A 25,261-nucleotide genomic window follows, 5' to 3' on the forward strand; every position below is an offset into this window, starting at 1 on the left:
AGGTTGAGATCAGAAAGCTGCTCACTCAGAATATATTGTATCTAATCTATGCAAGTTTCCCCCTGCGCGGTGGTTCGCAAATTAACCAGCATCTCAAGGGGGGCTTTGTAAGTCAGAAGGACAGTAAGTTATGTGGGTTATCGTTCCTCCTATACAGCCTCGGTGGTTAATATATACTAGATATAGGTTAGCCTCGGTGTTTTGGCATTATCGACTATTTTAGGGTTTCATAGGTGTAAATGTTTGCGTATTGGATTCGTTTGTGCTAATACCTAACCAGAGAACAACCCGTTCAATGACCCATTGGTTATCTTGCCAGTAACGGATATCTTCTACAAAAGCCCAGTCGCCAACGGTACAAATTTGAGTTTCCTGCTTATTCCAAGGCGCAGGCCGCCATGGGAAGCAATGTATTTCAAGACATTTTGGCGATCGAATCAACCGTTCAGAATGGTGAGTGTAACTGTCAGACCTGAACGATGAAGGATTTCGGATATATGGGGTGGCGAAGCACCAGGTCCACCACTCCACGAGGCTTTCAGCTTGACAGGACATCCACTAAATAGGAAGTAAGAACTAGCGGGATGCCCGGCAGGGCTAATTTTCAGCTACTCAGCGACTGACTCAGTCGATACCCCACATCGTCAGCTCAGTGCGGCTGAAAGATGACGAGTTCTTCGCAGCTACTGAAGAGGTCTGAGAGCAGACCGATAACGCCATATAATGCACGTTCGTCCGGAGTATCTGGTGTTGTTGGTTGTACATCCCCGCAAACTTTCTACACTCCCTCCTCCAAGATGCCGCTAAGCTATGATGCCGAGTATATCAAAAATGCAGAGCCAGTGCTGGCGGCCATTACCTCTGCATTCAAAACCCCTGTGCACGATGCACTCGCCCTCCGAGCGGGCCTTGCAGCAATCCTTGACCCCTTTACGGGCAGTATTCCTGACATACCCGGAATAGAAACGACCATCCATAAAGTCCCATCAGCCGACGGCCACATCTTCTCGCTATACCAAGTCGCACCTGCACCTGCACGCACCGATGGAGCCCCTCCAGGCCCAGCAATTCTACACGCCCACGGAGGCGGTTTCATCCACGGCGACGGGCGAGAATGGGCCAAAGTATGCGCCATCAGAGTCCAGGAGACAGGGATTCCCTTTTTCACAGTCGACTACCGCTTAACTCCAGAGAGCAAGTTCCCCGCCGCGATCGACGATGTCTACGCCGCGCTGAAGTGGATCCACGAGCACGCCGAGGAATTCGGGATCGATCGTGCCCGCATTGCAGTCATGGGCGAGAGCGCTGGCGGGAACCTTGCCGCTGCTGTTTCCCTAATGGCGCGTGATCGTGCTCTTGATCCTCCGCTGGCGAAGCAGATCTTGGTATATCCCATGCTAGATGATCGGAATACGGTCCCCGATCCGGAGATGGCGCCTTTTGCTACGTGGAACTACGATAACAATATCACTGCAGCCACGGCGTATATAGGACCTGATAGGGTTGGGAAAGAAGGTGTTTCGCCCTATGCGGCGCCTGCACGAGCTACGAGCTTGGAGAACCTACCTCCAATGTATATTGATGTGGGGGGGTTGGATATTTTCCGCGACGAATGTATTGCGTATGCTGGGAAGGCCGCGGCGGCGAATGTTAATGTTGAGCTTCATGTGTATCCTGGGGTTCCCCATTTGTTCGAGCCGGGAGGAATGGGAACTGCTGTGGTTGAGCGGGCAGCGGCAAACCGGTTGGCTGCGATGAAGAGTTTCTAGGCATGAGTTGTGAGATATCAGATACTTTGCGCTTCTTATTACACACTGATGACTTGAATGAACCGTGCTTGTAACATATTTAGCTCCATCGCGACTGCCAGCGCAGACCATGATAAGCTAAAAGAGAAAGAATCTACACTGCGGCGTATTGTCTTGCATTATTGGATAGCAAGGAGCCACTGAGGCTCGAGCGTTGACGTAGGTAGTGCTTGTTTGATGCCGTGCAGCCAGTCACCCTGAAAAAAGTAACGCATGAGTATGATTCGACCCTTCAACAAGAGTGCCACCGCTGGTTCAGTTCGATCGTGCGGCCCGGCAGGCAGATCTGGGATATGGAACGATGAGATCGGAGACCCGTCGGGACGAGCCGAGACGAAGGCCATCTGGGGAAGCTGGCAATCAAGGTATATATGTAACAAACCTGGCACCGGCGCAGTGCTGAAGTTATCATTTGGCAGACCTCGGAAAGGAGTGATGCAGACTACAGGGACCAGGCTTCATCTGTGAGACAGACAGGCATTTGTTGCATGGATTGTCGTCAGCTGGGATCTGGGGTTGAACAACGGCTTTCTGCTGATTGAAGACTGACCGGAACTGCCCAATTCCAGCGTTGGTATAATTGTACGGGCATCGATAGTAGCCAGTCAGGTGCCGTAGCTTGCGAAGCTTGCGATATGCTCTTGAGTCTTCACATCACAATGAGGACAGTCCAGCCCGTGTAACCGTTGAAGCCAACCGGAAGAAACCGGATATCCCATCCGCCGGGAGCCAGCCACCCATACCGGCCCACTGGTAAAGTCGCACCCGCGTGTCACTGAACCGACCCGGATTTCAGGAATCCAGCGCCGGCTGTATCGTCGAATTCGAGGAAAACAGCCGAGTAGAGCGTCGAGTCGTCCGATCTGGTTGCAGCAGCCAGACACTCCGATCTTGGCGACAAGGATTAGGGCTTGGCGGGCCCGATGACTCCATCACTTCTTTGTCGCTTTGTCTCTGTCTCTCTGTCTCTTCGCTTGACTTTGCCACGGCGCATGTGTGATGAAACAGCCCAGCTTTGTTTCATTCTCTGTAGCCAAATGAAGCTGTGAAACGGGCCTGCCGGCAGTCGGCCCATGGCGTGAGACCTGAATCCTTCTGGCGGTTTCCGAGGCTCGAGAGTCACACATTGGTTGCGCTCAGCCACCGTCGGCTTGGCTTTGAAGCCACCGCGGTCATTTCGGATTCCTCCAGCTTGAGGCCATTGGGGCGCCTTGACGCACCCGGGGTTTTGCGGGCTGGTGCCACGGGGATTGGTGGGCTGAGGCCCTGCCCATTTCCCAGACGCAGAACCCAATCCAGCCTCAGTCAGCATGGCTTGCGAGCCTTCACTGGCCGTCCCAACTATTGCATAATGAACGCCCTGTGCCTTGCTCGTGAAATTCTCTTGTGCCCCGTCCGTGTAACATTACTGGGGCAGCGAGTGAAGGCGTAATAAGCCTTTGAAGGAACCAAAGGCCTGCCCTTCACCCGCGGCCGCTCGTCTGGATAAATGACAACGCCATATTAGTTCACTCCTTCTGGTGGGCCGCCAAGGCAACTAGTCTGGCCTGTCAGCGTTGTCCAGGCCCTTTGTTTGTGAATTGACCATGTCGGCCCTTCAATCGAACTGGGCATTGACGCCCGCCAAGTGAACGTGGCCCCCATCCCCAGTCACCCTCCCCCGGTCTCTTGGCCCCCCGAATGCACTGGTCTCCTGGAGATTCTGGAGGCGTTTGACGAGAGACCGGGATTGCCTGTTTCGTCTAGCCGAAAGCTGGCGTTGCTGCAGGCGTTGCGTATATATATGGCGGCTCGTCATTCCGCCCCCGATTTCTGAAGCTCCATCTCAACGTCTGATCGTCGCTGTCGTTCGCCCTTGCGCAAACGTCAACATGTTTGGGAAGAAGTATTTCGGATTCAGGGGACGGTCCCTCAACCTGGCTATCAGTTCGCTGGGTAGTCTTGATTTCCTGTACGTGTTGCTAGCTCTACTTCCAATGCAAAAAGATTCGCGCCACTAACACCCGCACCCAGGCTTTTCGGTTACGACCAGGGCGTGACAGGTGGTCTTCTGGACCTGCCGTCCTTCATCAAGTACTTTCCAGAGATTAATTCGGACGCCTGTACGCCGGAAGATGGACCCGGCTGCGCCAGCCAGCGCAGCACCAACCAGGGAATTGCTGTCGCGTCGTACAACCTGGGATGTTTCATCGGAGCTATCTTGACCATCTTCGTCGGTAACCCGCTTGGCCGTCGTCGCACTATCTTCTGTGGCTGCATTACTATGACTATTGGCGCTATCCTGCAATGCACAGCCTACAGCCTGCCTCATTGGATTGTTGGACGTATTGTGACTGGAATTGGCAACGGCATGAACACAAGTACTGTGCCAACATGGCAGTCGGAATCTTCAAAAGCTCACGATCGTGGAAAGCTGGTCATGATTGAGGGTATGCTGATTACTGCGGGAATTACTCTGAGTTACTGGGTCAACTACGGTGAGTCTCATCAGCTGCTTATTGCATGCACCGCCAATACTAATGGCTGTTACTAGGCTTCGCCTTCCTCCCCAACCACGAGGTATCGTGGCGCTTCCCAATTGCGTTCCAGATCTGCTTCGCCATCACTATCTTCACGTCCATCTTGAACCTGCCCGAGTCGCCCCGATGGCTCGTCATGCAAGGCCGTGACGAGGAAGCCGTGGAGATTCTCGAGCTGCTCAACGAACTGCCGCGCGAAGACCCTTACATCCAGAACGAACTGCTATCGATCAAGGAAACCGTGGTCGAGATGTCCAAGGGATCCTACCGCAGTCTGTTCGATATGTCCGAGTACCGTGAATTCCACCGTGTCGCGCTCGCCTATGTCAACCAGATGTTCCAGCAGATTTCCGGAATTAACCTGATCACCTACTACGTGAGCAACTTCACCCTCCTTTGCGGCGACTCCAGTGCTAACTGTGATGCAATCTAGGCTCCTGTGATATACGGCCAGATTGGTCTGGGTGGAGGCAACACCGCGAAGCTGATGGCTGCTTGCAACGGAACTGAATATCTCATGGCTGCGTTCATCCCTATCTTCATCATCGAGAAGGTCGGACGTCGCCCACTCATGCTCTTCGGTGTACGTTCCTACCCATATAGATATATCTACATGGCCATGCTAACCTCTCCAGGCGGCGGGAATGTCCATCTCCATGGCCGTCCTCGCAGGCTGTGACTACCGGCGCGATTTTCTCGGCGAGACTCAAGCCGGTATCGGACAGGCTGTGTTCCTCTTTGTCTTCAACACCTTCTTCGCCATCGGCTGGCTCGGTATGACCTGGCTGTACCCTGCGGAAATCGTGCCACTTCGTATACGTGCGCCGACCAACGCCCTGTCGACCTCTGCGAACTGGATCTTCAACTTCATGGTCGTCATGATCACGCCCGTTGCCTTTGAGAATATCAGATACCAGACCTACGTTATCTTCGCTGTCATGTACGCCTCCACCACCACCGGTATCTAAGTATTATATGTGCTAACATCTCGCAGCAACGCTTTCATGTTTCCCGTCGTGTACTTCTTCTTCCCCGAGACCCGGTACCGATCGCTCGAGGAAATGGACGCCATCTTCAAGAAATCCACCAACGTCTTCAATGCCGTCACCCACTCTATCAAGGAGCCGTACCGCTACGACAAGCACGGACAGCTCAAGCCCGAGTACGTCGAGGAGGCTGTCCGCCGCGACAGCGCCACCGGCCACGTCGGGGTCAAGTACGAGAGCGGAGACAGCACCAACGAGTCGAACGAGATCAAGGGGGATGAGAAGCGAGTTGAACACAATGAGTAGATTGTGGCAAACCCTGGCGAAGTCTAGCGAAGCCAAATCTGTTCGACTTGAATTATGGTGAATGAGATGAGACGCTGGTAATTTTATACCCACCGTGCTGGCAGACACTTTTACACTCTGCACTTGCACGCTATGTTTTCGATTCAGATTGCGGACCTCTTTTATTTTTTATTCCTATTTTCTATGTTCCTAGCTAGCTAGCTACTCTGTCGGTATTTCCATAGTGCTAGAGCTCTTATTAGACAGGACGTGGTTAGATCAACTAGCTTAATGCGAGCCCTGCACTCCATCTACACCGTACATTGAATCGTAGCGATACCTGTAACTGCATATCGTAACCCCATGGAGAAGTCAGATCGAGCCGCAGACAATCTGGCAGCCGTTGAACCAGCTGGCACTGACAAGCAGGCAGGCAGGCATTATTCCCCGAACCACATGCCAATTGCCACATGGTAGATGGTCTGGCCCACCGTCGCGATGTTGATCGCTGCGATGGCCCTGTCAATCACGACTATCAATTACACTGCTTGAGCCGACTACATCTCTTTACACTCTCATGACACCGTAAACACTGGGAAAAAAAGGCCTCCCCTTGAAAGTACACGATGGAAATGAATTATTGACGTCAGCGCACTTTTACGAAGCTGTGAGTCAAGAAATCAGCCCAGCGCCCAGCGCCCCAAGCGAGCGCCACTGCCCAAGCGCAATCTATCTACCTGGCCCTGGCGGTAGAGCATTGACCCTCGTGCATTTGCATGCGGCCGACCGGCTCATTAATTTAATAATTAATAATTACGCGATAATATATCCTTTTGTTTCGCATCCGGACATGCCGGCTCAGCCTCACAGACAATTCATCCGGTTGGTGGACGGTCCGCGAATAGCCTCTCGGTGGGCGCAGGTAAGCATCTGCGTGGCGGCAGGAAGGACGAGGGCAGCCGTAAGCGTCTTGGGCTTAATCTGTGGCTGCTGATCTGAATATACGAGGAGAACCGCGGAAAGCGAACGTGTGAAGGAGGGTGAAGCGGTTTCTAACCAAGAGAGAATGATGAAAACAGAATGACAGTGAGGGATGAAGAGCGGAAATGAATTCCCCCGGGAATTTCGATTTGGTTCCAATTTCCCCATGGCACAGCTCGAGCTCCTTTGAATTCTCCATTTTTTCTCCACAGCACCAAGTTATGACTTTGACTTATGACTCCAAGCGAGACCCGCCCTTTTGGTAGCGAGCGAGACAACCACTGCGACATCGAACCACAGCTCCAACTTACCCAACTCTTCGGGCATTTTCACATGGTGGGACTGGAGCTGTGAAAAGGTACCTGCTGGACTGGTGAAGCAAACTGCACGCAGCTGTAAGTAACAGCTCGCCCCACCACACCATGGAGGCACGTCCGGTAACAGGATCTGACATGCAGCACCAGCACCAGCACCAGCACCCTCATCTCGCATCCGCTCATTGGCCTCCCCTTGGCAGGATGAGAACCTGGTCGCGTGGCTGCCTCGGGCTTTCCACATCCAGCGAACCCGCGCTGCAACCCTGCCCGCCAAGGGCGCGGGCTGCTTTCTCGGCTCTTGGCGGCGACGACCAGTCGCAGTCTGGGGTTTGAAGCTGCAGTTGGATTGTTGAGATGCTTGTGGGTCTGCTCGAATCGGATCGCGGGGGTTGGAATGCTGGGGTGTTGGGGTGGTCGTGTTATTATTAGCAGGGCTGGTATCATGCGATCGGGGTACTGGGGTCATAGGATTCATGGTTTGTGACTGTTTGCAGGTTGAATGGTGTTTGATGTCATATGCCATAATCGACAGGTCGTTGCCTGCTTGTTTGTTAGTTGGTTGTACGGTTGTACCCCGAGTATTGCTGGTCTTTGCCCTGCGACGCCCGCAGCCGGGTTACGATTTAGTGAAGCATCTCCATATTACTTAAGACGAGTCAAATTGGAGCCATGTCTGCAATCAGTGCGAATACCAGAGTACATATTTAATTTAGTAACTGTGAGACACTCAACTCGGATAACGGACTGGGAGTTGGCCGCGACATTGTATTCTAGTATAGCACGGCTATATCCTCACTCAAGTTTGCTTAAAGATTCTCAGCTAGTCGGATATATGCCATCAAGCTGAATTGCGCTGTCTGATATTCGGAATATTAATCTCTCTTAAAACGTCCCAAATGCAGATGCGAGCACGAGCCAGCCCACGATACCCCTTACTTGGCCACGTCCTGGCAAAGCTTAACCTTCCCCTGCAGCTCGGCACAGCGCGAGGACAAGAGAGGAATGTTTCTAGAAGGTCTCTGCCTAATTGATACCCAAAGGCACTATCTGGCACTGACTGGTGGGACACTTTCAAGGTTGGTCAGGACAACCAGATATTCACCCACCACGCCCATGGAATAAACGCAATGGTTCTGCAGAAAACAAAGACGATACGAAGGGGCTCTTATTTCCCAGTTTCTCGTGTTGAAAATGCGTGCCCAGCTTAATCCCCCACATGCCCACATCGAGTATGATCTTGACGGTTCCCTCGCCCACCGGGTAGATGTCCACATCCCGGTGCGTTGATACACCAACCACTTCCAGTGGGCATCTATATAGAGCCTAGATTTAACACTGAGCATCCAATTACTTGGATTACATTACTCGAACTGCAATTTGTAACTCTCCACCATGACAACAACAACAGCAGCAACGCAAACCTGCCCATTCACCAACCCCCAAACCCTCTTCACAGATCTCAAGCACCAACGAGACAGGTTCTCCATAGAATACAGCCCCGCCCTCAACGCCCACATCGTAACCAAATATAATGAAATCCTCTCCATCCTCTCCGAATCAGAAACATTCACATCCAAGCACGCCACAGTCCCGCCCTTCCCACCCCCCATAAAGCATCTTTCCGCAAACCGTGTCCCAGAGGGCGGCACATTGCTCGGATGAGATAACCCAGACCACGACAGGCTGCGCGTCGCCGTGAGCGGGTTCTTCATCCCCCGGAAACTAGAGCGGTTTCGGCCGCTGATGGGCGAGCTCGCGCATGGGCTTGTGAATGGGCTTGTTGGGGATGGGCAGGTGGATATTAAATCTGCTTTTGCCCTGCCTCTGCCGCTGAAGCTGATTGTGGCGATTGCGGGGCTTGATAGGAATAGATGGGAGTGGATTGGGCGCTGTTTGGCGCTGTTTGGGGGTATTACGGCTCGCCAGGGAGATGAGAATGAGAGTATTGAAACGCAGGTGCAGGACGTGCTGGATTTACATGACTATATACAGGAGAGGAACTACGACCGACGAGATGACCTGATAAGTTATATATGGGACCAGCGAGACTCGGGTGTGCAGATGACGGACTTTGAGCACCTGTCTATGATCCCAGGGCTGTTGCTCGCGGGTCATGAAACGACAACTAGTGTTCTCTCAATGGGACTGTCGCATCTTCTACATAATGGTCTTTGGGACGCCGCAACAAAGGATGAACCAACCACCGCCAAGCCATCGAGGAACTCCTCCGCTACGAGTCCGCGATAACAGGCATGTTCCGCCTGGTGCAGAAAGAGACAAAAGTCGGCGCTTACACTCTCAACCCAGGAGATCGGGTATTCCTCGCATACAGCTCCGGAAGCAGAGACGAGTCTATATTCGAATGCCCCGAGAAACTGCAGCTGCAGCGGAACTTCTCTACGCAGCATCTGGGATTCGGACGCGGGATCCACGCGTGCCTGGGGGCGCCTCTGGCTCGGTTACTCCTCAAGGTCGAATTTGGTATTTTGCGCGAACGCCTTCCGAACCTGCGTCATGCTACTCCGTATGAAGATATTGTGTATGAGAAGGTTGGTCCGAGTCGAGGCGTTGAGCGGGTGCTTGTCGCGTGGGATCCCCCCAAAGACCCTTGGGTTAGGACCCTTCAAGTTGAAACGGCATCTTCAAAACAGAATACCAGTGCAGGACGCGAGACCATCCAGGCCGTGGTGGAGCAATTATCGTTCCTAGCAGAGGAGATCTTAGAAGTGACGCTCTCCTCGAAGTCCGTGACTTTAATGCCGCCATGGGAACCAGGGTCCCATATCGACATCCTAAGTGAACACGGCTATAGACAGTATTCGCTCTGTTCCGACCCGGAAGACCGGGGTCATTGGAAGATAAGCATACTCCGAGAAGACACCGGCTCAGGCGGATCGAAATGGTTCCATGAGAATCTCCGTAAAGGCGCAGAAGTAACAGTCCGGACACCGAGAAACCACTTCCGCGTGAAGAAAAGTAATCGATATGTGTTTATTGCTGGCGGGATAGGAATCACGCCGCTCAAGCCTATGCTCGCGCAGGCAAAGCGCCAGGGCACGAGTTACAGCTTGATCTACCTCGGTAGGTCGCGGGAAACGATGGCATATCTGGATGAGCTAGCGCGTAACCATCCTGTTGATATATGGGCTGGCGATGAGGGTAACAGGTTTGATCTCGAGGGGTTTGCGCGAGAGCAGGACGAGACTGTTCAAGTGTACTGCTGTGGACCGGAACGACTCCTGTCGTCACTGGAAGAAGCCTGCAAATTGAATCCTCTTATTGAACTCCATGTTGAGAGGTTCCAGGGGTTATCCAGTCAGTTTTTTCTACCGAATCGGTCCTTCGATGTTGTCCTTAACCGCAGTGGGCGGACGATGACTGTTGATCCTGAGCGGACCCTGCTTGAGACTCTGAATGCTAATGGGTGCGGAATTATGTCCACTTGTTCAAAGGGCACGTGTGGGACGTGTGAGGTGTCTGTTCTTGAGGGTATCCCAGAGCATAGAGATACTGTCTTGTCGCTGGAGGAGAAGGGTGAGAATAGGGTTATGATGCCCTGTGTTTCACGCAGTGCTAGCGAGAGGCTGGTTCTGGATCTTTGGTGATATACACTTCCTGTTATAAGCTCTGGGTAGATCCACAATGAAAAGAATAACGTAATCTGATTAGTGCCATCCTGCATAAGCACCTGGCAATACAGACTAACCGCTCCATACTAGCAACAACCTACAAGCGGAATGGCCTGGACTAGCAAGCCAGTAAGCAAAACTTGCAGTTATATCAAATTTGTGTATCAAACAATGACTACTCTAGCAGCAAACTGCCCCTTCAACCATCAAATAATCCAACTATCAGTCTTCCTTTCAACTCCAGCCCCAGGCTCTTCGAGTTCAGCCTCCTGACATCGCTCAGAAGACCGTTATAAGATCTCTTCATATGCATTGCATATCGCAAGCAGCGACATACAGCGATTAGCTATATCCAAGGAGAGCCACACGACAGCCTCATCCCACCCGCTGAGTCGATTCTGAGCATTTGTCATGCCGCTTGTGTAACGTGGATCTGCTTGATAGACCTGCGAATATCTGGACAGAGACTGCGGATGACAATATACGAAGCAGCATGAATATACATCCTCAGTCGGGTCAATCTACCCGGACTGTATAAAAACGTCTATGGAACTAGGGCCTCTCACTCTCCAGGGTGAAGAAGAGACAATCCTCGCCCGGCAGATCGTGTACACGGTGTCGACTAGTCTGAGTGCGTTGTTGCGGGTGGTTTACCTTCAGGACAAGGCGAGCCAGGATCATTTGGTTGGTCCTGGTAGAGATGGGGATTCCAGGGGTGGGAGAGGGACGCTGTACGGTCGTGAAGCAATTGGGACTCTCAGTCAATGTCTATCGCGGATTCCAACACTGCCGGGGAAGATTGTGCCTGGGCGACTGCAGGGTACTAACAGGTATATTTAGGGAGAATACTCCAAGGATGCCTACCACCGTACTCTGAAACGGATTTGGTCGTAAGCCATAAGTTCAACAGAAACTACTGATGTATCGCTATGTCGGTTCCAGAGACTCAAAGCCCTGAGGACACCTCGAAGTTCTGTAACAACTCAGAACAACAACACCTTAACCGCGCCTCTGAGAATGAGCATCCGAAAATCCAGGGCCCTCGCAATATGCATGGACTGCTATGGATTGCTTTTACCGCGGCCATTTACAGCTCTACCTCCCTCTTCCCACTCGACAGCATCGTCGTGGCAAACATCCAATCGGCAATTAACTGCTCAATCAACGGCGTTGAAAAGCTGACCCCGCATTCCTCTCGGTCCTGAATCGCTTCCCCCTAAGACTTCTGTGGAGTACCTGTGTACTCAGTTACCCTCTCAGAGCAGAGTACGGCTCCTTGCTCGGATAATTTCAATATGAAACAATAGCAAGCGAACAACTGAAATCGCGTCTCGGAAGGAGAAATACCAATGCTTGGGAAGGTTGTTCTCAAACAAAGGTAGTCTTAGTATCACGTCGCTCATGGAGTAATAGCAGCTCCGCCGCGCTTGTCAACTTCAGAGTCGGGGCCGACCATCAAATGGCAGCACTTAAACAGCTTCGGGGCCGAAAACAGAGATAAAACGTGTCGCCTGTTCTAGGACAGCCTCGGATTCGAATGCCTTTTAGATAAACCAAAAAGTAGTGGAGAAATAACAGAAGCTATACTTTAATATTACAGGCTAAACCCCGCATTGCGCCTGTCTGAGCTGTGGTTAGACCTCAACCTATCTGAAATATACTTTTGTAGAGTTTGGGCAAACTGGGAAAACACGCTTATCAATGCTGTTGGGGGAAGGTGGGAGCGACAGAGAGTACATGGGCGAGCAGTTGTTGAGTATTTAGAGCTGCTGAGTATCTATCCCTGTTCTTCCTATTCCCAATCCTATTGCACATGAACTATCGCCATGAGGAATTATATGGAAGCCGGGTGGTTCTACTCCCCGACTCAGATTATTCGGTATTTCGCAACGCGTATTTCGAGTTTGAAGCCTCCGCAAGTAAGTAAAACAGTATTATGTGAAAGTGGTCAGGCTAACAAGATCAGAATAAACTGCGGAACCCATATCACGTCCTCAAAGAACTGACATGCCATCAATGGCTCATGTTCACAGTCGGCTTTTTGGGATGGACCTGGGACGCCTTTGACTTCTTTACTGTTTCCATGACTGTGACGGAGCTTGCCGCAGAATTTAATGAATCCTACTCCGACGTTTCGTGGGTTAGTATTATCTGCCAGCTTCTGAGATACAGACTCGGTAACTGATTCGACCAGGGAATGACAGTCACTCTCATGCTTCGGTCGGTTGGAGCCATCATATTTGGTATCCTATCCGACCGCTATGGAAGGAAATGGCCAATGATCTTTAATTTGTTCTTGTTTATTGTCCTGGAACTAGGATCAGGGTTCTGTACCACGCTGCCACAGTTCCTGGGTGTCCGTTCGCTTTATGGCATTGCAATGGGCGGTATGTTAAGCCTTCCCTAGCGACTAGTTTGAATCACTAACAGCCCCTAGGGCTTTTTGGGCCAGCAGCTGCTACGGCCCTTGAGGATCTCCCATACGAAGCTCGCGGACTGCTTGCCGGTACTTTTGAAGGAGGATATGCAGTTGGATACCTTCTTGCAGCCGCTTTCTACCGTGCACTAGTTCCGACCACAACTCACGGATGGAGAAGTCTATTCTGGTTTGGTGCTGGGCCGCCAGTCCTAATCATCGCATTCCGCTGGGCGCTCCCCGAAACTAATCACTTCCAAGTCATGAAAGCAGAGCGAGAAGCGAGGATTAGAGAGCAAGAACCCGCTGGCGCACATGCACGCGCTGCGGGATTTCGCAGTTTCCTAAAAGACAGCGGGAGGGCGCTGCGCGATAACTGGTTCCTCTTCATCTACATGGTTGTAGTCATGGCAGGTTTCAATTCGTGCTCGCATGGCAGCCAGGACTTCTACCCGACCTTCCTCAAGAACCAGGTCGGGATGTCAGAAACGGGAGCCACCGTCGTGACCATCGTCGGGCAAGTCGGCTCCTTCCTTGGTGGAAGTACAGGCGGGTATCTCAGCACTTTCTTTGGAAGGCGACTGACAATGCTGCTCTCTTGCGTTATTGGCGGTGCGCTGATTCCGGCATACATTCTCCCGCGCAACATGTCCCTGATTGCAAGCGCCTTCTTCGAGCAGTTCTTTGTAGGTGCAGTCTGGGGCCCAATTCCGATCCATCTCCTGGAGCTTTCGCCCATCGCCCTTCGCAGCTCCGCAATGGGGTTAACTTACCAACTTGGAAACCTTGCGTCGTCTGCGTCTGCGACCATCCAGTCTATCATCGGTGAGCGGTACCCGCTTCCCTCCGGGCCAGAGGGGGACAAGCGGTTTGACTACGGCCGGGTCATTGCTATTTTCATGGGCGCGGTATGGGCATACATGTTCTTTTTCCTCATTTTGGGACCGGAAATGTCACAGGAGGAACGAGACGAAGAGGCAGAAGCAGCCGCTGAGCTCGAAAGATTGCGACTGGAGGGGGTGAGTCTGATTCATATCGGAGAGAAAAACGCAACCAAGAAAGTGGAGGACAAGGGTGTCGACGGTGAGGACTGATTTGTCGCTTGGCGACTGTTACATGATGTATATAATTATGCATTATACCGCTGGTTCTCTGTCAAGGAAAACTAGTGATTAGTCCTGTGAAATATATAATCTATCTTTATTATATATATATTATATCTGTATAATACTATAAGCCTGTAGTATTAGTATTATAGCTTATAGTTCTAATTATTTAAGGAGGTCCGGAGTAAGTCCAGTTAGCCTTAGGGATATTCTGTCAATGAGTAGAAAAAGAGTCCTTAGTAGATTTATTAACTAAAGAATAAGGGATATATTAAGATAGAGATCTAAATGATATACTAGCTTTAATTCTAAAGTATAAGAGTAAGACCCTCTGTGTCAGAGAACGCGAACGTTGTCAGCCAATGAACCTACTGCGCCGTGACAACAGCGGAGAAATGACAGACCAACCCGGTCATGCTGGGATACTTTCATAGCATGATACTAAGAGATACTATCATGCCAAATAAAGAGAAATGGCATGATAAGAATAATTACCTATAAAGCTATCATGCCAGAGGGGCATAAATAGTATAATAAGAGGAACTATTTAAGGATAGTTATTACTATCTAGAAGTTTTACTTAGTGTCTGTTATCTTCGGAATCAAAGCTAGTCTACCTTTCAGATTTATGTTTTTGACGCACCTACTCTTTTAACTCGCTCGCAGAATACCTTAAGGCCAACCGGACTTGAGAAGGATCGGCAGACCTTATCTGACGGAGAAGCCGTTATTTAGATGTATCTAAATAGGCTCGTTGATTGGTCGTGGCTCGGGAATGTAAGGGTTTTGGGTGGTGGAGAGGGAAAGTATTTCAGTATCGATGCGCGCCGAAATACATTGGTGTCAAGATCGCTATTTGAGACTTTGTTTACCTACTTGTTTTTGATTAAGTTGCGACACTGTAGACCCTGATTGTGGTTTACTTGTACACGAGAAAGACATGCCTTCACAACCACCCTTTGGATTGAGTTAGATAATGGATGCACTGAAATATTACTGGCTAATTGCTGTTATTCAGGAATATCGCTTTCTTGACTTGATGAAAGTATCTATCTGGAATAATACCCAGCGAAAAAATCAGGAATGATCGTGTGATGGCCGAGGGCTAGACTGTCTATGGTCAGAAAGTATTTATATTCACTCGACGGCCCATAACTCCGCCAGTCGATTGCCTGTCATTACTGACATTATTGCGCGAAAACCCAGGTATTATTGCGTGAGATCCATTCGAAATGGGATTACCCTTAAAATCATTTTTGGTGATAGTGCCAACTCTGCCAGAAACACTGCATCTAGGCCTAATCCGGCGCACTGACTTGGGCGTAAGATCTTTGCTTGCAAGGGGGTGGCAAGGACTCCCACATGGCGCAACAGCAACATGCCAACAATGCAAGGGAAACTGATAACCATGACTTGACGCCAAGGACGTGTCTCATTTCTATAATCTAATCTCATTTATCAACCGTCTTAGCAGCTTCAAGCTTCCCACCCACAGGGATCGTGTCATGAAACGTGCCCCCACTGGCGGGAAACAAGGATTCCTTAGTCCGGCTGGGCCTGCAGGGCTAGACCTGAACCGATCGGACAGGAGTCAGGAATCAGGACTCACAGGAGGCGAACTGATCACGCATTACTACCTGCTGATGTTGGTTAATGGCGCATATGAGGGAATTATCTCGCGAAAAAGCAAAGAAGCCAGGCTCGAGGGTATAATGGGCAGTAATATACGTGGTTGAGTTCTCGCTTAGCGCGCAAGGGGTGAAGTCAACCCCGGAGACCAGAGCCTTGAGTCGTCGAGAACAGCTGCAGGCGTTGATATCGCAAACGGAGAACAGCAGGCCCGATGCGGCGGACCCGATCAATATCTTCCATGTGGGAGTGGACGATAACGTCTTCCCCAGCTCTCCTTGCGTCATTCTTGGCGGCTGGGCGCGCTCTTGGCGCCGGCGTGGCCGAATCAATCAAATTAACATCAGCCATTCCTGTCAGTGCACTCAGTCAGTCACTGCTAGTGCAGTGCAGCTGAGTGCGAGTCCAGTTTGTGAACAGACGTCACAGGCTCCCAGCCATGTAACAAGCCAATACCACGCCGCGCCAGCAGAGTTTTCACTGGAGTGAACAGTGAGATCCCGCAGCGACTGCCGAGCCTGCCCTAATTTGCATTCCCCCACTGCGGCGCCCCCAAGCACGCCCTTGACAGGCCACCCTCTTGCAATCGGTCCTCCACGACGAACCTCCGGCCCTTGGCGGTGCCCTAGGGCTCCTTATATAACGCCGGGCTGTCCTGCCAAGCACGTCTGGGGTCAGGGTCACTTCCCTGCTTTTGATTATTCCTCCTTGATTCTTCAATTTCTGAGCTGGATCGGTTTTAACTGCGTCTCTGCCCCATGTGTTCAGCACTTACTTAGGTCCTTACTTTTTTCTTCGGACTCACCATGGTGTTTGTCCAGTACCTCAAGAAGGCCGTCGCCTGGCTTCTCCCTCCCCCCACACAGTCGGAGGATGGTCGCGACCAGTGGCCCTCGCGGGCGGCCTTCCTCCTCGCCGCCATGGGAGGCTGCGCTGGACAGGGAAACCTGCTCCGGTACCCCTCGGTCATATACAACAACTATGGGCTGCAGTGGTTCATACCGTACTTCCTGGCTGTTTTCTTTGTCGCCATTCCGGCGCTCATTCTCGAAATCGCCATCGGACAGGCCTATCGCGGCGGATCAGTGATCGCATTCAACAATATCAACCGCCGCCTGAAGGGTGTGGGGATGGGCCCCATCTTGGTCAGTTTTATCGTCACGCAGTACTTCACGGTGAATCTTGCCTGGATTATGAATTACTTCCGAAACTCCTTCCGCAGTCCCTTGCCCTGGGACGGCAGACTTGACGACTTCTACATGGGCGACGTGATCCACAACGTCAAGCCGAATGATGGGTCGCTGAGCTTCGACAACAAGGAGGTGCTGTCGTATACGGAATACCCTGGTATTGCACTCCTGGGCGAGACAGTCGGATGGAGCGCGTTTATTTGGTTCTTGATCTGGATCTCCATCTTCCGGGGTGTTGGTCTGACCGGTCGTGTTGTCTACTGGACTATGGGTCTCCCCATTGTGACCACGATAATCTTCGTCGGTCGGTCTCTGTCGCTCGACAATGCCAGCGAAGGAGTCCGACTGTTCTGGGCAACATGGAGAGGCGACCAGCTTGCCTCAGGTACAGTCTGGCAAACAGCTGTAGGACAAGTCTTCTTCTCAACCGGTATTGGCTTTGGCTACTTTACCTCCTACGCCTCATACAACGCCAAACACTCCAACGCAGTCATGGACGCTCTGCTCATCTGCGGGAGCAACGTCCTCTTCGAGAACTTTGCCGCATTCGCCGTCTTCGGCGTCGTTGGCTATCTCAGGAAATGGCCGGAGGACGAACGACTCGGCGCCTTCACCGTCGGTTTCCTGACTCTCCCTGAAGCAGTCCTGCACATGCCCGGCTCCAACTTCTGGGCAATCCTGCTCTTCTTCACCCTTATCGTACTGGGATTCAGTTCTGCCTTCGTCATGCTCGACGCCGTCGCTACCCTCATCGTCGACTCGGGGCATGTCAAGCTCTCTCGCCCTGTAATCGTCACAATTCTCACCATCATCTCGTTCCTAATGTGTCTCCCCTACTGCACCGAATTCGGCTACTACCTCCTCAACGGCATCGACCGCTGGGTCAACAACATCTGCCTCATCTTCGTCGTCTGGTCCGAGGTCGTCAGCGCAAGCACCATCTACCGCTGGACCGACGTCGTTGACCAGACCGGCCTCTGGGCTTTTATTGTCTACAACTTTGCCTACTTTGGCGGGCAGATCATCGGTGTTTCTGTCGCCCATGGAACGGAGAATCCCGGCATTGGCGCCGGAGCTGGATTCGGCGTCTACGCTGTCTTTGCAATTATCGCGGCCCTTATATCTAACCGGCCAACCATCCCAGCTCCGAGCTTCTGGGGGAAGAACCAATTCCTTAGCCAGTTCTGGTATCTCGCCGCGTATTCTGTATGTGACCTTTCACCTATAATCCACTACCCTATACTGCAGCTGCTAACATAAATCAAAACCAGGGAAACCAAATCCGCCGCGACCTAAACACCATCATCGGCGGCGAAAACAACTGGCGCATCCCCGTCTTCTGGCCCGTGCTCCTGCGGTACGTGTGCGCGCCCGTGCTCGCCATCATCTTCTCCTTCGCGTACCCGGAGTTCCACACGCTCCGGTACGACCCGCTCATGATCGCGGGCTTCATTCTCGCGCATATCGTCCTCCTCATTATCCTGCTTGGCTTTGTGATGCCGCGGTATTATGATGTGTTTATCCCGCCGCATCGCATTGATGAGGGCAAAACGCTCATGGGCGAGTTGGCGCAGGGCCAGCATGTTCCTGCTAGTATGACTGAGCCCAGTGTGGGGAGTGACGAGGTGGAGGCGTCGATACCACCGCCGGCGTATACGAAGAGTTAAGGTTGATGATGTTGGTGGTGTTTCGTAGATAAGGCGTTTTATTCTATGGCTTGACGGTAATTACTTTTCTATATGGACTGTAATTGTATGTTTGTTCTTCGAGGCTGTAGTGCATAATATGTATCAATAGGTTATGCGTATTATGCACACGTGACTGCCCCTCGAATGACTCGTCCGAAAACAGCGAATTTGTTTTCTATCCCCATGCGCCTTGTATCAACTGACTCCGAAGTCAATTAAATATCTATCGCACTATTAATAGCACGACATAAAACCCTGGGTCCCACGTTGTTGACAACTGGTATCCGTAGTGTTAGGAATGTGTTGAGGCAGTGGCAAATTCCCCACCGCGTCGAAATCCCCCTGAATCATGCAACTTTGTCAACAAGCTGCGATCACAACCGAATTATGAAATAACCGCGCCACGTTCTTGAGCTGTTGCGGTTTGCTGAGCTGGGTTTATGACGCCCAGGCCCGCCGCGACCTCGATGGGCCTCACAGTCGGGCCTCTGAAATCAAGGCGGGGGTGCAAAACTTGCAAGTAGGCCACCCATTCCGACCACAACAATCCCTCAACATCCTGGATACTAAATATTCTCTGTAGGGCTCGCAAGGTCAAATGTGGCGAAGAGAAGCCCAGATGTACCCGGTGCACCAGAGGCGGGCGCATGTGCGAGTATGAAGGCGCAAAATACGGCACGTTCTCCTCAGCGTCGTCCATGGCTGTAATCGAAACTCCAGTGCCAGTCGTGCCGAACAAGGCAAGTAAAGAGCGTCGCGCATTTGCGTACTATTTCCAACACGCAGCGCCGCTGATTGGTGGCCTTGATGCGGATTTCTGGAGCATCATCGTCCCGCGCGTGTGCCATGCTGAGCCCCCGGTCTGGGACGCCATTATTTCTATCAGTTCGCTGTTTGAGAGCTATAAGCCTTGCACTCCTTTGGTTAAGTACCAGGATGCGCTGGGATGGTACTCGCGCTCGGTATCTGCTGTTCGCCGTCGGATTGAGCACGGTAGTGTAGATGTCTTTGTCGGGCTGATCAGTTGTGTCTTGTTTATATGCATCGAGGCGCTCCAGGGAGGCGCTTTTGAGGCAATACGATTATATGGCCAGGGGGTGCAGCTCATCTTATCGCTACGCGAGCAGATAGCTAGCGGGACTGTGCCTGCATTCAAAGCGTCGTTGTTAGAAGATGCCATTGTCCCGATCTTCTCGCGGCTGAGTATCCTGGGCAATGCTCAGAATAAGATCGAGCCCGGTTCTTTCGTGCGAGATGTCGATAGGATCTTGCCGCCGGCATTCACTTCACTCAAGGCTGCTCGCGAGCCCATGTTCATCCTCACTGCTGAGGTCAAGCTGTTCCAAGAAGAGTGCGAAAAGCATCACGATACCACAAATGAATATCATGTCCCACCTGAAATGATCCTCCGGCAGAATGCTCTATCAGTCAAACTCCAAAACTGGCATACATCATTCACAACCCTCGCCGAATCCTTACGCGCAAAAACTGCCCTATCACCACAAGAAACCAGCGCCATCGCCCTACTCCTCACCCACTACGAATCCCTAGTCGTGATACTCACAACCTGCGTATCCCGCTTCAAAAGCACAACAGATGCCTGCCTTCAGAGTTTCCAAACCATAGTCGAACAATCCCGCATCGCACTCAATGCCTCCGTCCGTCCAGACGGCACCCAGCCGCCCTTTACATTCGACATCAGCGTCGGTCTCCCGCTCTGGTTCACTGCCCTGCGCTGCGCGGAGCCAGTAACGCGCCGTGCTGCGCTGGATCTGCTTCGATCGGCGCCCCAGGTGCAGGGGTTCTACCCGAATACCTTTGGGCTGGCGTTTGCGGAGAACGTTATGATTGTTGAGGAGATGTGCACTCGTGTACTCAACACAGGGCGCGATCCGATGTCTTATCCTTTGACATTGCCGAGAGCAACCAGTCCAGTACTAGAATCCCAGCCATCCCTGAATGGTGCAACTCATACCTCACTGTCCAGTGTAGGTAATCGAGACTCCTCCAGCCCATCTCCCATTTCTGCGCTCACGAATACAACCTTTCAAATGCCCGAGGAAGCTCGCATAAAACCATACGGTGTGTTCTGGCCGCGAGCGGGCATCCTGGCTCCTACGAAGGAAGAGGATGTCGCGAGGTGGAATGTTAGCCCTGACCAGGCGTTCTTGCAGTTCTCCAGAAATCGACAGGATCCGGAGACGGGGACGTGGAGGGTTGTTGATGAGTGTATTCCGATTGATATTGGATTATAAGCTATAAGCTGTTGGAGCTATGGTGCCTAATGTATTCGTGTTATTATAGCGAGTTTGTGTTTTATATAGATATGTATGTCATTTGTCCATTAAATTGTGTCTACAGACAAATAGCACTTTCTTACTGGACTGAACAAACCCTTTGATCCGCGACCAGCATTGAAGGTGTGCATATAATACGAGGCTCATGTGCATCGTCCATCCGTGATTTGCTCACGACCCGATGATCCATCGCCGCTGCGTCCAATAACCCTGGCTCCTGCGCTGCGAATCTGACAGTCGGGCGAGGCTGAAGCCTGTCTTGCCCCTCATCTTAACATTTATTGACCATTCCCAACTCCAGCCCGGCAAAGGACAAGAGAAAGAAGCTCACCAAGACCCCGTAATATTAACATGGACCCAGCCCACCAGCACAATTCTCTCCCGGAGTTGACCGAGTCAGGGCTCCTCCAAAAGGCCAGAGCGTCCTCGGCTGCCGGTCATGATCGGCTTCCTGATTGGGTTCCAGACTGGTTTCGAGACCGTGCGCCAGGCTCTCCTACAGAGATGGGCGGGAATTTGGATGCCGTTACGCTGTCTTCGCGCTCGAGTAAATCAACTCTATCTTCCCCAGGGAGGGGACGAAGTTTCGCTCGACGCGAGAAAGACCGCCGTCCATTATCCAAGTGTGCGTCGGCTACCATGATACGGTGTCCCTGCTAACACTGGATAGATTCCGGATACTCAACGGCCTCAACGCAGGGCGAATCGCAGACGAGGCGGCCTGCGGGTCACAAACCCTAGCGGGTACTGTGGGAGCTGCCTTCCGTAGTTGCGGGGATACAAAGGGATCAACGGTTGACATTCATACTAAAGAGCATTACACTGACCATGTCGGACGGCTGCGTTGAAGTACTAACCGGTGAGGAATTTATTCGAGGGAAGTACGGGGAGCGTGGAATGGCCTTCGTCGCGAACATTATCAGCGCCCTGGACTGTGACAATGGTAGATACGGTGAGCTATGGGTCAATGAATTACACCTCCGACAGCTCTGACTATGCCGCAGAGGATGACGATTTGGCGCTTACGACCTCCAAAACCGAGATTGCAGTGTGGTTAAGCGAATCTGTTCATCATCTCTGGAACTTGGTGCTCTGGCTCTCCCTGACATTCCGCCAGCCGAAGGCGAACACCCTTTGTTTATCAACATGCAAGGCCGGCGGAAGTTGTGCTACCCTAAGAAAGCTTTCGCAAGTAGACTTGGATAGTACGCATTGTTGGTTTCATCTTTTCGAGAGTGGCTTGATTGCAGTTCAGCCCGATACCGTTCGTTCGGGCCGCGAGTCCATGTTCCTCCAGGTTGATTTCAACTTAATGCTCCAGATAGCAGCAGTGGAGTATCCGCTCCTGGTCGAGGAGGGTCTAGTACTTGTGGGATACTCAACGGCGCTCGTTCCGGTGAAGCTGGTAGACGACAAAACGATCCTTTGGCATTTAGAAGTGGCGAACCACGACTCCCAAATTAAAATGCACGAGCTTTCCGCGATAAAGGGAATCTGGCTAAAGTTCAAAACTTTGGGTGCGCTCAAGTCAAAAAGGGCCCTCGTTGGTTGGTGCGGAGAAGCCATCACGTTGCTGGGAACAGGCCAGTTAGATACGGTGCAATGCTCGAATGCACAGATCAAACGGACCACCTAGAATTTGTCTGGCGCAAACCTGCAGTTTATAGCCACATCAACTGCGCCTTGCAGCTCGGGGGACAGGCCGGCTTAACGTTCGATATAACAATCAATACCCTACGGTTCAGTGCCACACGGAACTACCTTCAATGCCTGAATAGCAGCTCATCGGAACAAATCATTGTTTATGATGTCGGGGAATCCAAGGCTTGGCTTGTGCCTTTGATATGTGTCTTCCATGAGATGCTTCTCACATACTGGCGGGGCATTCCAGAAAGCTTTAGACAGCCTAATATCCCCGTTGCACAGCCTGCATCAGACGGCGCGGAAGCAACATATGCGGCACTTGTAAACTGTGGGGGTTCCATTGTTCAAAAATCAGAGGGAGATCGATTAAAGATCCGTGACCTGATACTCAGCTTTTCCACCAATGTTTCCAGAATTACCCTGCAACGCCCCAGTCGTACTGAAATATATGGATACGAGTTCATGGACATCTTGGAGAACTCCAGCAAAAGTGACTTGAAACGATGTAAGATCAGCAAGTCGGGATTGCCGTGGATACCATTATTAGACCACTTCCACTGCCTCTTCTGCTCCGGCCTTGGTGATGCAATTCGCGGTTCAAGGGGTTCTGGGTACGATTCACCCTGCAATCAACTCCCCAAGGGCAACGACTGGCTTGCAACGTCCATTCACAGCATTGAAAACTAAATAAAAGACACGGTGGTGGCCGTCTACCCGGTGAACGCAAGCTATCTAGCTGCCATTGCTGGTTTCTGACTGGACTTCCATTCCAAAAATGCAACCATGGAATCGGAAGTGAACCTTGCTGTTGGGGCAGTACCCATCTCCTGCAGGAGATCAGTTCTCCGGGATCAGAACCTCCATCCATGCTCGATTTGCAAAACTACAACTACAGTCACACTGGTGCCGTGGTGTTCGGGCGCCCTAGAAGGCCTGTATCCTTTATGAAGCGGTTGCCTATTCATATCTCACGCCACAAAGGCGAGCAGCCTGTTTTACAACACCGAAGCTGTGACCCTGCTGCTGTCATAATCCAAGAACCGACAAGCAGTCAGCATCATGTGTCGTTATAGCCCCTGCCGATTGTTAATTATTCCTTGGGATGTCTACTACCGTCCATTCTGCTGTTAGATGGAAAATGTAGTTCTTTTTTCTTCTTCGCATGGGTCCATACTCATCTTGCTACGTGTATACTTTCCATAGAGTCAGGAAGTCGTGATGGTTAACATTCGGGGTATATATTTTCGATAATCGAACCATGGCTGGACGATTGCCTCACTTAACAGGTAAAATAGCGTCAAGGCCTCTCCGCCACACTGATTTACGCCTGTATCTTCGCTTTCCCACTTTCACAGACCCCCTTTCCACTATGTCCATGATTTCCTTATCTTCTGACTCTGCCGCCCTCTTGAGCATGTCGTCCACACTCACACTAAACGGCGCCTTGTCAAAGAATAGTTGCAGGGCATCAATCCGCCGGTTTCTAACCGCTGAAGAAAACGCGAGAAGATTCACCACTCCCCCTTTCTCAATCATCTTCTCTATGACCTCCAAGGGCCGCGCGAAATCTATCGCCGCAGGGATCGAACCGCATCCCCCCCAAGAACCCTCGCTGGGATCGGCCCCATTGTCCAACAGGTAATGAATCAGCGGGAGCGAATCGTCCCCAGGAAGGTTATCATGATTACACCCGTCACCCCCGCGACAGGCTGCTGAGAGGAATGTGTCGAAGTGACCGAGCTCCATATTGACGATTTCCGGCGCCCTCGTACGCAGCACCTCCGCAATCTCTAGGTTTTGGGTCTCGACCAATGCCCGTACAGTGCTTTTCGTGGCAAGCTTCTTTTCGAATGGAGATATGGAGAGAAGATATCGCACGATGTGGGCGTGTTGGTATACGACGGCTTGGTCGAGAAGTATGCGTGTGTTGGGCGGGCCATTAGGGTCTTCCCTCCAGCTTGCTCGCGGCTCTGGCCTGGTGTTGTGGTCTTGGAATAGTTGGATCAGCCGTGCGAGGTCTCCTGTTCGGCACGCTTGTAGTATTGCCTTGTTGTGAGGTGCAAGTTTGTTTTCGAAGCTGTACCGGTAACTGGTGTTGGACATGGTGGCGTCTGGGCTGGGTTTGCAAGGAATGGAACGCGATTCTTCTGGTACGTTGGAAGAGACATGACTGTTTTATTATACGATGATATGAAAGAAGGGATTATAAATAGTTTCCCAGGTTGTTTCTTTCGAAATTAGCCTCCCTCCCAATCTCCGTCTCCACTGCGGCCCTAACCGGCTCCGTCAATGATGACCGATGGCTTATTTGGCAGGTATCACGGCTATCCTCAAACTGCTGGACGGCAATAATTCCGATTATGTATCATATTTCGTTAAAATGGTGAGTAACCGGGACAGCCCAGTCATCCGATGTATGGAGTGCAGTGTCCCGTTCTCACCTCCTCAAGAAAACCGATACACCCGAGTTACTGATAGTGGAGGCCGGTTTGTTTGATTATCTGAAAGAAATAGCGCGATCTCTAATGTTTTTGACATCAGGCCCCGCCAATGAATCTCTTGAGCGTCTTGACACATGCTAGAGCCGGTTAGCAGTTCGACCGCACGAGCATATCGAACCTTCCATGCTAAATAGACTGTAATACACATAGGGCGAACGTTGCGCAAGACTCCTAGCAGCACTGCAGCTAACATTCACAAGACCTTAAGTCTGGCCCGATGCAACAATTCCAAATACATGGCAATCCACCCGTTAGCTTTGCGTAA

At 51.6% G+C, this 25,261-nt stretch overlaps 11 protein-coding genes across 11 annotated transcripts; 8 read left to right on the forward strand and 3 right to left on the reverse strand.

Annotated features, from left to right (window-relative positions):
- The first annotated feature begins 618 nt into the window (after positions 1–618).
- On the forward strand, positions 619–2,198 carry ASPSYDRAFT_50980 (alpha/beta hydrolase). The gene has a single exon (XM_040848195.1). It carries the CDS (start codon positions 666–668, stop codon positions 1,767–1,769), a length of 1,104 nt encoding a protein of 367 aa, XP_040697281.1. The 5' UTR covers positions 619–665; the 3' UTR covers positions 1,770–2,198.
- Positions 2,199–3,679: 1,481 nt separating this feature from the next.
- Positions 3,680–5,619, forward strand: ASPSYDRAFT_62089 (sugar porter family MFS transporter; the record flags this gene model as incomplete). The annotated part of the gene is made up of 6 exons (XM_040850074.1): positions 3,680–3,759; positions 3,822–4,285; positions 4,342–4,703; positions 4,761–4,910; positions 4,963–5,267; positions 5,322–5,619. The coding sequence occupies 6 exons, from the start codon at positions 3,680–3,682 to the stop codon at positions 5,617–5,619; spliced, it is 1,659 nt and encodes a 552-aa protein (XP_040697282.1).
- Positions 5,620–6,798: 1,179 nt separating this feature from the next.
- ASPSYDRAFT_36414 (uncharacterized protein) lies at positions 6,799–7,419 on the reverse strand (the record flags this gene model as incomplete). The annotated part of the gene is made up of 1 exon (XM_040845425.1): positions 6,799–7,419. One exon carries the CDS (start codon positions 7,417–7,419, stop codon positions 6,799–6,801), a length of 621 nt encoding a protein of 206 aa, XP_040697283.1.
- Positions 7,420–8,288: 869 nt separating this feature from the next.
- Positions 8,289–10,501, forward strand: ASPSYDRAFT_82396 (uncharacterized protein; the record flags this gene model as incomplete). Its single annotated transcript, XM_040851147.1, has 3 exons — positions 8,289–8,526; positions 8,560–9,063; positions 9,108–10,501. 3 exons carry the CDS (start codon positions 8,289–8,291, stop codon positions 10,499–10,501), a joined length of 2,136 nt encoding a protein of 711 aa, XP_040697284.1.
- Positions 10,502–11,056: 555 nt separating this feature from the next.
- ASPSYDRAFT_162583 (uncharacterized protein) lies at positions 11,057–11,365 on the forward strand (the record flags this gene model as incomplete). Its single annotated transcript, XM_040843089.1, has 1 exon — positions 11,057–11,365. A coding segment is annotated over one exon (309 nt), but the record flags the coding sequence as incomplete, so codon positions are not given.
- Positions 11,366–12,351: 986 nt separating this feature from the next.
- Positions 12,352–14,035, forward strand: ASPSYDRAFT_212395 (uncharacterized protein; the record flags this gene model as incomplete). The annotated part of the gene is made up of 4 exons (XM_040844035.1): positions 12,352–12,444; positions 12,492–12,665; positions 12,720–12,912; positions 12,963–14,035. 4 exons carry the CDS (start codon positions 12,352–12,354, stop codon positions 14,033–14,035), a joined length of 1,533 nt encoding a protein of 510 aa, XP_040697286.1.
- A 1,046-nt stretch (positions 14,036–15,081) lies between these two features.
- On the reverse strand, positions 15,082–15,547 carry ASPSYDRAFT_531529 (uncharacterized protein). The gene is made up of 2 exons (XM_040848633.1): positions 15,234–15,547; positions 15,082–15,157 (listed from the first exon to the last, which is right to left on the reverse strand). Exon 1 carries the CDS (start codon positions 15,500–15,502, stop codon positions 15,257–15,259), a length of 246 nt encoding a protein of 81 aa, XP_040697287.1. The 5' UTR covers positions 15,503–15,547; the 3' UTR covers positions 15,082–15,157; positions 15,234–15,256.
- Positions 15,548–16,482: 935 nt separating this feature from the next.
- Positions 16,483–18,533, forward strand: ASPSYDRAFT_94684 (sodium:neurotransmitter symporter family protein; the record flags this gene model as incomplete). The annotated part of the gene is made up of 2 exons (XM_040853005.1): positions 16,483–18,072; positions 18,138–18,533. The coding sequence occupies 2 exons, from the start codon at positions 16,483–16,485 to the stop codon at positions 18,531–18,533; spliced, it is 1,986 nt and encodes a 661-aa protein (XP_040697288.1).
- Positions 18,534–18,764: 231 nt separating this feature from the next.
- On the forward strand, positions 18,765–20,870 carry ASPSYDRAFT_531500 (Zn(II)2Cys6 transcription factor). The gene is made up of 2 exons (XM_040848632.1): positions 18,765–19,074; positions 19,138–20,870. Exons 1-2 carry the CDS (start codon positions 18,995–18,997, stop codon positions 20,807–20,809), a joined length of 1,752 nt encoding a protein of 583 aa, XP_040697289.1. The 5' UTR covers positions 18,765–18,994; the 3' UTR covers positions 20,810–20,870.
- Positions 20,871–21,202: 332 nt separating this feature from the next.
- ASPSYDRAFT_94686 (uncharacterized protein) lies at positions 21,203–23,182 on the forward strand (the record flags this gene model as incomplete). The annotated part of the gene is made up of 5 exons (XM_040853006.1): positions 21,203–21,474; positions 21,522–21,600; positions 21,665–21,803; positions 21,856–22,398; positions 22,470–23,182. 5 exons carry the CDS (start codon positions 21,203–21,205, stop codon positions 23,180–23,182), a joined length of 1,746 nt encoding a protein of 581 aa, XP_040697290.1.
- Positions 23,183–23,476: 294 nt separating this feature from the next.
- Positions 23,477–24,769, reverse strand: ASPSYDRAFT_531559 (uncharacterized protein). Its single transcript, XM_040848634.1, has one exon. It carries the CDS (start codon positions 24,596–24,598, stop codon positions 23,771–23,773), a length of 828 nt encoding a protein of 275 aa, XP_040697291.1. The 5' UTR covers positions 24,599–24,769; the 3' UTR covers positions 23,477–23,770.
- Positions 24,770–25,261: the final 492 nt, after the last annotated feature.

Source organism: Aspergillus sydowii, assembly GCF_001890705.1.
Source record: "Aspergillus sydowii CBS 593.65 unplaced genomic scaffold ASPSYscaffold_16, whole genome shotgun sequence".
Classification (NCBI taxonomy): domain Eukaryota; kingdom Fungi; phylum Ascomycota; class Eurotiomycetes; order Eurotiales; family Aspergillaceae; genus Aspergillus; species Aspergillus sydowii.

Bases quoted from the DNA above. Each gene is read 5' to 3' on its own strand.
- ASPSYDRAFT_531529 (XM_040848633.1), bottom strand. From the start codon at position 15,502: ATGAGATTAGATTATAGAAATGAGACACGTCCTTGGCGTCAAGTCATG.
- ASPSYDRAFT_531500 (XM_040848632.1), top strand. From the start codon at position 18,995: ATGACGCCCAGGCCCGCCGCGACCTCGATGGGCCTCACAGTCGGGCCT. The intron at 19,075-19,137 runs GTAGGCCACCCA...TATTCTCTGTAG, and splicing joins CGGGGGTGCAAAACTTGCAA to GGCTCGCAAGGTCAAATGTG.
- ASPSYDRAFT_50980 (XM_040848195.1), top strand. From the start codon at position 666: ATGACGAGTTCTTCGCAGCTACTGAAGAGGTCTGAGAGCAGACCGATA.
- ASPSYDRAFT_531559 (XM_040848634.1), bottom strand. From the start codon at position 24,598: ATGTCCAACACCAGTTACCGGTACAGCTTCGAAAACAAACTTGCACCT.